Source organism: Grammomys surdaster, unplaced genomic scaffold (genome assembly GCF_004785775.1).
Source record: "Grammomys surdaster isolate TR1022 unplaced genomic scaffold, NIH_TR_1.0 125974, whole genome shotgun sequence".
In the NCBI taxonomy this organism is placed as follows: domain Eukaryota; kingdom Metazoa; phylum Chordata; class Mammalia; order Rodentia; family Muridae; genus Grammomys; species Grammomys surdaster.
The window spans coordinates 4,153,619-4,162,911 of NW_021620791.1; the positions used below are offsets into that span (position 1 = coordinate 4,153,619).

Here is a 9,293-nt window from a genome sequence, read left to right on the forward strand (position 1 = left end):
AGGCCAGCCTGGTCTACAGAGTGAGTTCCAGGACAGCCAGGGCTACACAGAGAAACCATGTCTCAGAAAACCAAAAAAGGAAAAAGAAAAAAAAAAGAGAAGAAGAAGAAGACGAAGACGAAGAAGAAAAGAAAAACAGTATTAGAAAATAAATAAAATAAAACCGTGTGAGTTTCAGGCTAGCAAAGAATAGTAGTGAGACCCTCTCTCAAAAATGAAAAAAACAATGATAATAAAACAAGTCAATGATGAACTAATACCCCTGCCTTGCGTTCTGACTCCCCTTGCCCAGTAAAACCAGTAAAATCCAATGTTCTGCTTTGACGTTTCCAGCTTAGAACATGACAAAGGTGTGAGACATGGAGCTAAAGCTTGTTCTACTGCTTTCCCGTTCTGTTAGAGTCCTTTCACTTTCATACCAGTGACTTATTCACTTTTCCCATCCACAACGAGGGCTCTCTTTTGGGTGACTGTCAGAAAGTAGTGATAGGTTTATCTTCTCCCCCTCTACACAATTGGAGAGTCACCTCTGAACCACTTTTTCCACTACTAATTTCTCTTCCTTTAGCTCCTTTGCAGTCTGAAAGTCATTTAAAGGATGACCGCAAGCTTAGTTTAGGCAGCGAAGTTCTTCCCAGAACCTGGAAACCCTGCAGGCAAATGCCCTGCCCCCACCCGACCTCCGCCCTCGTTGGCTTCGCAACGCTGTGATCTCTGTGGCCAGTAGAGGGCACACTTACTTTACTTTCACAAATCCGAGAGCCACACCGCGGGGAGAGGGGGCGGGGAAAGTGTCTCTGCAGCAAAATGCAGCCTAGTGATTGGTGGCTCTTGGCGTTTGAGGCAAAATCCTAGAGGCTGTAGTCATTTTGCAATCCTTAAAGCCGAATTGTGCAATGAGCTCGGTGAAGGAAGATACTATCATTCAACAGCTGAACCCTAAATTGCAAACTCAATGGCTAATAACTACTCTGAACAATGTGCACCTTATACACGCTACATGCTACTGTATTTTCTTCTTTTTTTAGGGGTTAGCAGTGAGAGGTTTCTTAAAATGCCTTGGTGTGAGGAGTCCTGAATGAGAAGACTGCTTGGCATTTTGATGCGTAGGATGAGCAAATCCCGAGGGAATATGCATTATATAATAAATCTAGAACCAACACACAGAGCAAAAGACTCATGTTTCGGGTTGGTTAATTAAACTCGATTATCGTGTATATATGACGTGTGTATGTATACGTTTGAGGATTGCACAGAACGCACAGCATAGTATTCAGGAAAAAGTAAACTGGGAAATTAAAGTATAAATTAAAGTCAGCTTCTAATTACCTTAATACACACATACGAAGGCAAAGACGCAACGTTACTTTGATCTGATCCGGGCCGACTTTTTTTTTAAGTGCATAATTACGACTCCAGTAATAAAAGGAGAAAGCTTGGGTTTGTCCTGGGAGGAAGGGGTTAACGGTTTTCTTTATTCTAGGGTCTCCTCAGGCTCCCTAGATCTGGGCTGGCAATTCTACTCCTCCCCCTTTCTGGGAAGTCCGGGTCCCCACCCCCCCACCTCCAACCCTCAACCCCCAAATCCATGGCATATCCTCGCGTCTAGCGCCTTGCTTTTTGCCCTCAACCCCTAAGCCGGAGTTTGATGCAAACTGGCTCCACAGGAGCAAAGAGGATTTGTCTCTTGTGAAAACTGGCTGCGGACCTGGAACTCTGCGTGGAGGTGCAAGGGGTGTAGACGGAGGGGATCCAGGTAGAGTGCACCCACTGCCGCTGTCCTCCTGCACTCCAGCTCTGGAACTCGCAGGGAGAACTACAGGAGAAAGAGCTGCCTCCACCCCACCCTGCGGCAGGGTGGAAGTCCGAGCCGGAGGTGCAGGAGTGGAGGCGGAGAGACCTCTGCCTTTTGACAGCAAATTGGGGGATTCATTCTGAAGTGGATGAGCCCAGTCAAGATAGTCGTACAATCAAACGCAAAATACACAATGCCCTCCCCAAGAGATGCAGTGACTGTTTATTCATAAGTGGCTTTCCAAGTATATACGTGGCAGTGAGTTGCTGAGCAATTTATTTATTTATTTATTTTTATTTTTTTTGGTTTTTCTCTGTATAGCTCTGGCTGTCCTGGAACTCACTCTGTAAACCAGGCTGGCCTCGAACTCAGAAATCCGCCTGCTTCTGCCTCCCAAGTGCTGGGATTAAAGGCGTGCACCACCACTGCCCGGCAGTTGCTGAGCAATTTTAATAATTCCAGACCTCGGTTTTTCCTGCATAGACCTCAGCTGCCCTGGGTCTCCATCTACCACTCCACACACCGATCGAGGGCTCCTAAATAACTCAGTCTTTCGTCCTTCCCTTTCTAAATTCCGTCTCCCCGACTTTAGAAGGACAGACGCCAGGCCGCCCCGGGACGTGCGTGACGCGGCCCAGGGTACATGGCGTATTGTGTGCGAGCGAGGCAGCTGTTCTACCTGCGGTGACTGATACACGCAGGACGAGAACACAGTTCCGCCGAGCGCTACGCCCGGAACAACAGTACAGAAAGGGAAAGGACCAGCGCGCGAGCAAGAGAAAATGGTCGGGCGCGCAGTTAATTCATGCTGCGCTATTACTGTTTACACCCTGGAACTGGAGTACTGGGCTGCGGGGCTGAGGCTCCTCCTCTTTCCCTGGCTCCCCACTAGCGCCCCTCCCGAGTTCCCAAAGCAGAGGGCGGAGGGGGGGGCGGGCGAGAGGAGAAGGAAAAAAAAAAAAAGAAATAGAGGTGGGGGAGGGAGAAAAAGAGATTCTCTGGTTAATCCCCGCCCACCCGCCCTTTATAATCCGAGGGTCTGCGCGGCCGAGGACCCCCGGGCTGCGCCTCTCTCCGCTGCCGCCTCCGCCGCGCCCCACTCGGCTCCCCTCCTGCAGAAGGGCAGGGCTTCGCCGAGGCTTGGCGGGAAAAAGAAGGGAGGGGAGGGATCCTGAGCCGCAGTATAAAAGAAGCTTTTCGGGCGTTTTTTTTCTGACTCGCTGTAGTAATTCCAGCGAGAGGCAGAGGGAGCGAGCGGGCGGGTTGGAAGAGCCCAGTGTGCAGAGCCGCGCTCCGGGCGACCTAGGAAGGCAGCTCCGGAGTGAGAGGGGCTTTGCCTCCGAGCCTGCCGCCCCCTCGCTCCAACCCTCCGGCTGACCCCAACATCAGCGGCCGCGACCCTCGCCGCCGCTGGGAAACTTTGCCCCATTGCAGCGGGCAGACACTTTTCACTGGAACTTACAATCTGCGAGCCAGTACAAGACTCCCCAGGCGCCGGGGAGGGAATTTTTGTCTATTTGGGGACAGTGTTCTCTGCCTCTGCCCTCGATCGGCTCCCCTGAAAAGAGCTCCTTACGCTATTTGAAGGCTGGATTTCCTTTGGGCGGTGGAAAACCCGGTAAGCACAGAGCTGTTGGTCTTCTACTGTGTTATCTCTGCGTCTTGAATGGAGCGACCGGTTAGGGGACAGTCTTTCTTCCGTTCCTGGGCTTTTGACACTTTTCTCAGAGTACTTGGGGTAGGCCGGGGTGGAGCTGGGATAGATCTGAGTCGGGGTAGAGCGACTTGTCAAGATGACAGAGGAAAGGGGAAGGGAAAAACCGGGGTGCATTTTGAAACAGGGTAACAGAGGTTACTATGGGCTGACGCTGACCTCGGTCAGTTGGACGGTCTTGCTTTGCTACAATAATTGATATTTGTGTCCTTTTCGGGGGGGTCAAATCCGGAGGTCACTTCGCGGTGGCCGAAGAAAGCCCTCCGTATCCCGAGGTCTTTGGAGAAGGGATTACCTTTTGCGTGTGGGAGCGAGAAGGCTCCGTAGCCTCTGACTTCCCAGTCTCTGGGAGGGCATTTAAATTTCGGCTTGGTGCATTTCTGACAGCCTGAGACCAACACGGAGGTGCGTCCCGCCCGCCAATCCCCTGCAGCGATTGCAACCCGTCCCTAATCCTTTTAAGAAGTTGCCATTTGGCTTTAAAAATAGTGATCATAGTAAAATTTAAATCTGACCCCCGCGGGATTAGGACTTGGTGTTGGGCTAGCGCAGTGAGGAGAGGCAAAACTGGGACAGAGATGTGACCTATTCGTTGATTTGGGGGAAACCAGAGGGAATCCTCACATTCCTGGTTAGGATCCGCGGGTATCCCCCGCGCTCCTGAATTGCTAGGAAGACTGCGGTGCGTCGTGATCTGAGCTGTTCCGTAACAGCTGCTACCCTCGGCGGGGAGAGGGAAGACGTCCTGCACCGGGTGCTGAATCGCTGCGGGGTCTCTGGCGCAGTGGCGTCGCCGCTTCAGAGTGTAGAAGGGAGGTGTCTCTTATTATTTGACACCCCCTCCCCTTTTATTTAGAGAGGTTTGTTAGAGCGGGAGACTGAGCTCTCCCCTCCAAGTCAGCAATCGGAAAGAAAAGCCTGCAAAGGAAGGAAGGGGGGCGCGCTGGGGGTGGAGAAAAAGGAGGGCGGAGAGGGGCGGCGGCGCCGGCTGGGTAAGAGCGCGGCGACGGCGCGAGTGGGGGACCCGGACCCGCTCGGCGGCGCAGAGAGCCGTCTCGGGAGGGGGCCCGAGCGCCGCGGTGCCTCTCGCCTTTCTCCTTCAGGTGGCGCAAAACTTTGCGCCTCGGCTTTTGGCAGACCGTATTCCCTACTGTCGCCTCCCTCAGCCTCTGAAGGAGGCCAAGGCCGATGGCGATTCCTGGGCTTCTGCAGGGCTAAGTCCCTGCTCTAAGGAGGCGGGGACTCGTAGCAGCTGCTAGTCCGACTAGCGTCACTGATAGTAGGGAGAAAAAAAGAGTGCATCCCCCCAACCACACACACACACTTGGAAGTACAGCACGCTGAAAGGGGAGTGGTTCAGGATTGGGGTACGCGCTGCGCCAGGTTTCCGCATCAACCAGAGCTGGGTAACTCTAGACTTGCTTCCCTTGCTGTGCCCCCTCCAGCAGACAGCCACGACGATGCCCCTCAACGTGAGCTTCGCCAGCAGGAACTATGACCTCGACTACGACTCTGTTCAGCCCTATTTCATCTGCGACGAGGAAGAGAATTTCTATCACCAGCAACAGCAGAGCGAGCTGCAACCGCCCGCGCCCAGTGAGGATATCTGGAAGAAATTCGAGCTGCTGCCCACCCCGCCCCTGTCCCCCAGCCGCCGCTCCGGGCTCTGCTCTCCATCCTATGTTGCGGTCGCTACGTCCTTCTCCCCAAAGGAAGACGATGACGGCGGTGGTGGCAACTTCTCCACTGCCGATCAGCTGGAGATGATGACCGAGCTGCTTGGAGGAGACATGGTGAACCAGAGCTTCATCTGCGATCCTGACGACGAGACCTTCATCAAGAACATCATCATCCAGGACTGTATGTGGAGCGGTTTCTCCGCCGCTGCCAAGCTGGTCTCAGAGAAGCTGGCCTCCTACCAGGCTTCCCGCAAAGACAGCGCCAGCCTGAGCCCCGCCCGCGGGCACAGCGTCTGCTCCACCTCCAGCCTGTACCTGCAGGACCTCACAGCCGCCGCGTCCGAGTGCATTGACCCCTCGGTGGTCTTTCCCTACCCGCTCAACGACAGCAGCTCACCCAAATCCTGTACCTCGTCCGATTCCACCGCCTTCTCTCCTTCCTCGGACTCGCTGCTGTCCTCCGAGTCCTCCCCACAGGCTAGCCCTGCGCCCCTAGTGCTGCATGAGGAGACACCGCCCACCACCAGCAGCGACTCTGGTAAGACGCGCCATTCTCAGCAGGGTAGGAAGCAAGAGGTTGGGATGGACCTCCTTCTCCACTACTCTTTGGCATTAATTCAATTGGCCCCCGGGCTCACCCTTTCTTTCCCTTCGTTCCTGGATTCTTGTGCTTCAGATATCCCTCCCTCCCCTTACCCCAGACCGCCCGGGTTGTAGGCCCCCGCCCCCCCCCCCACTCTCTTCCCACCCCTCAGGAATTTCACTGGGGTTTTTAAATCTTCTGGCTTATCTTTCAACTCCATCCACTCCCTTTACCCCTCCTAACCATTTTAATTACCCTGGGAAGGGTGTGAATGAGGATAAGTGAACTGATCCTGAGGAGGGTAAATTACCTGCTTCTTTTCTTGACTGCCAGAAGAATATTTGAATTTAATGGATACGTTTGTACAAGACCCAGGAGAAGCAATGACAGGACAGCCTTTAGCTGCAGAATCAGGCACTAGTGAAAGTTCCTGAGGAGTTGAAGAGCTCGGTGTCCCGCCCCCCCCAATCCTGTTTTGAACACTTCAAAGCAAATCCTGTTCAATTTGGATTTCTCCCGCTCCCAACACTCCCCCCCCAACACCAGGACATTTGGCAAAGCCACAAGACTTTTATTATTATTATTATTATTGCACTTCCAGTAAAATAATAGGGAGTTGGCTAAAGTCATAGCAAGAGATTTTCAGCCATCACACGCAGGACCTGAAGTGTTCTCGGTAAAGTCCCTTAAAAATAGGAGGTGCTTGGGAATGTGCTTTGCTTTGGGTGTGTCTGAAGCCTCATTAAGTCTTAGGTAAGAATTGGCAAGGATGCCATATCCTGGTACGTGGTAATTTTCTCTCCTGTGCCCTAACCCTGTTCTGTCTCTGAGAGAAAGGAAGATGGTGTCTAGATCTGGTTCTTTCTTCTGAATCCTCTCCAACTTGATATTTGGATAGCATTGGTCAAATCCTATATAGCATCTGGGATTCAGGAGTCATTGCTAACTGTGATCTTCCGCTTCCTCCCTTACAGAAGAAGAACAAGAGGATGAGGAAGAAATTGATGTGGTGTCTGTGGAAAAGAGGCAAACCCCTGCCAAGAGGTCCGAGTCAGGATCATCCCCATCAAGAGGCTACAGCAAACCTCCACACAGCCCTCTGGTCCTCAAGAGGTGCCATGTCTCCACTCACCAGCACAATTATGCAGCGCCCCCCTCCATGAGGAAAGACTATCCAGCTGCCAAGAGGGCCAAGTTGGACAGTGGCAGGGTCCTGAAACAGATCAGCAACAACCGCAAATGCTCCAGCCCCAGGTCCTCAGACACGGAGGAAAACGACAAGAGGCGGACACACAACGTCTTGGAACGTCAGAGGAGGAACGAGCTGAAGCGCAGCTTTTTTGCCCTGCGTGACCAGATCCCTGAGTTGGAAAACAACGAAAAGGCCCCCAAGGTAGTTATCCTCAAAAAAGCCACCGCCTACATCCTGTCCATTCAAGCAGATGAACACAAGCTTAGCTCAGAAAAGGACTTACTGAGGAAACGGCGAGAACAGTTGAAACACAAACTCGAACAGCTTCGAAACTCTGGTGCATAAACTGACCAAAAGCGAGGAGGAGCTGGAATCTCTCATGAGAGTAAGGAGAACGGTTCCTTCTGACAGAACTGATGCGCTGGACTTAAAATGCATGCTCAAAGCCTAACCTCACAACCTTTGGCTGGGGCTTTGGGACTGTAAGCTTCAGCCATAATGTTAACTGCCTCAAACTTAAATGGTATAAAAGAACTTTTTTTTTAATGCTTCTCATCTTTTTTTCTTTTTCCTTTAACAGATTTGTATTTAATTGTTTTTTTTAAGAAAAATCTTCCGATGTAAATAGGGCCTTCAAATGTAAATAACTTTAATAAAACGTTTATAACAGTTATACAAGATTTTAAGACATGTATAATAAACCATAATTTTTTTTATTTAAAGACATTTTCATTTTTAAAGTTGATTTTTTTCTATTGTTTTTAGAAAAAAATAAAATAATTGGAAAAAATATAATTGAGCCAACTCTTAAGTTGTGTTTTCTTTTTTTCCTCTCCTTCAAACTTCTTTTCCTAATTACAGATTAACAGAATTTGACCATTTACACAGGGTAGGTATACAAAGATGGGAAGGGGTTATCTTTGCTAAAATGGTGCTTGGTCTTCAAGACCTCTAAGTTCTAAGGGTTACGAGATACATTCTGCAGATGGTGATAAGAACCAGAGTTGTTAGTTAGGAAAGGGCAAAAGGCAAGTGAGAAGGCTAGATTCAAGGAAGAGAAAAGCAAGAGGTTAAAGATAACAGCTAAATATACAGAGGGTAGGAATGGCAGAATCTCCTGCAGTTAACCGTAACCAAAGCCATTCCCTGTTCACTTCATGCCAAGGACTCTGCCCAGCAAAAGAACTGGTGAGGGGAAGGGAGAGAGAACCACATTTTGTTCTTTGCCTCTTGCTCCCAGATGACAGTCCCTTCACATCACATCTTCTGTGCCAAGTTGAACCTGGTATTCCAAACAAGGGCATATAAAAGTTTGGAATGTTGTAGAGCTTAGTGAGAACACAACAAAAATAACCCAGGGTCCCAGTCTTGAAAACCAGCCATGTTCCCTTGTTTAGCTGGGTGTCCTCCACTGGTTAGGGGCCTGAGAATGAACTCTACTACTTGTTCCAGGCTCTGTTATGAGCTTTGACATAGTGCCACGCAAGAGGTACTATGATTTCTTCATTCCTAGTATAGGTAGAAACAGGATGAAATAACCCATCCACGCACCCAAGGGATTCAAAGCTACTCAACGCTTAGTGCATCCAGTAGGAAGAATCTAGCTACTAATGAGAGCAGGAGTCATTTAACCTTCACTACTCAGAACTGACCAGGCTTCAGTTCCTCTCCTTGTTTGTGGATTGAGGGGTTGGGGGAGGGAGGGCATTGTATGTCATCAATTTTTGCTTACTCTTGTACTCAGACGAACATAGCTCACTCCTACCTTACCCATTTATTTTTTTAACATCAGATCCCTCCTTGTTCCTGGGGAGAAGCCAGTTTAGAAGTGCTACTACTGGTCAGATCATAAAATAAAACATACTTGGGCTTTCTTACGTGAGTCATTCTTTTAGAAAATGCAAGGTCTCCTTTCACACACCTGTGACACATGCTCATCAATAGCCCATGAGAAAGCCATTTTGAATGGGTATCTTTATTAATTAATTATAAGCCTCTGGAAACCCACAATCCAAACCAGAAACTGGAACACGTCAGTAGAGACCAAGGGAAAAGTACCTTAAAATGTTCTAAATTACCCCCATTGCCTCTGAGGTCTCTAGCATCCTGGAGTGTCTTTGGGAATTTAATCCAGCATCATTCATAAACTAATAAGTAATTATTCTCTTTGACTCCCCTAAGATAATCTATTGAAGCATTTAGCATTTAGTTTTTGATCTTTCTTTTTGGCTCTTTTAGACCCACTCTCAGCTTCAAACCCTCACATCTTCTATCCTACATTCAAAGGAAAACACAAACCCCAGACATTGAGTAGTTCAAAGGGTAACAAA

General features: G+C 49.7%; 1 protein-coding gene across 2 annotated transcripts; it reads left to right on the forward strand.

Moving 5' to 3' along the window:
• Positions 1-2,803: 2,803 nt before the first annotated feature.
• On the forward strand, positions 2,804-7,774 carry Myc (MYC proto-oncogene, bHLH transcription factor). Of its 2 annotated transcripts, none has more exons than XM_028753845.1 (3): positions 2,804-3,413; positions 4,958-5,726; positions 6,746-7,774. In XM_028753845.1, exons 2-3 carry the CDS (start codon positions 4,970-4,972, stop codon positions 7,306-7,308), a joined length of 1,320 nt encoding a protein of 439 aa, XP_028609678.1. In that variant the 5' UTR covers positions 2,804-3,413; positions 4,958-4,969; the 3' UTR covers positions 7,309-7,774. The 2 variants fall into 2 exon arrangements, with proteins under 2 accessions (XP_028609678.1, XP_028609677.1); XM_028753844.1 differs by having other exon boundaries at positions 4,955-5,726; positions 6,746-7,638.
• Positions 7,775-9,293: the final 1,519 nt, after the last annotated feature.

What these genes read in the sequence shown, in the direction of transcription:
- Myc (XM_028753845.1), top strand. Translation starts at nt 4,970, where the DNA reads ATGCCCCTCAACGTGAGCTTCGCCAGCAGGAACTATGACCTCGACTAC. An exon ending in CACCACCAGCAGCGACTCTG is followed by an intron (nt 5,727 to 6,745) that starts GTAAGACGCGCC and finishes CCTCCCTTACAG; the next exon opens with AAGAAGAACAAGAGGATGAG.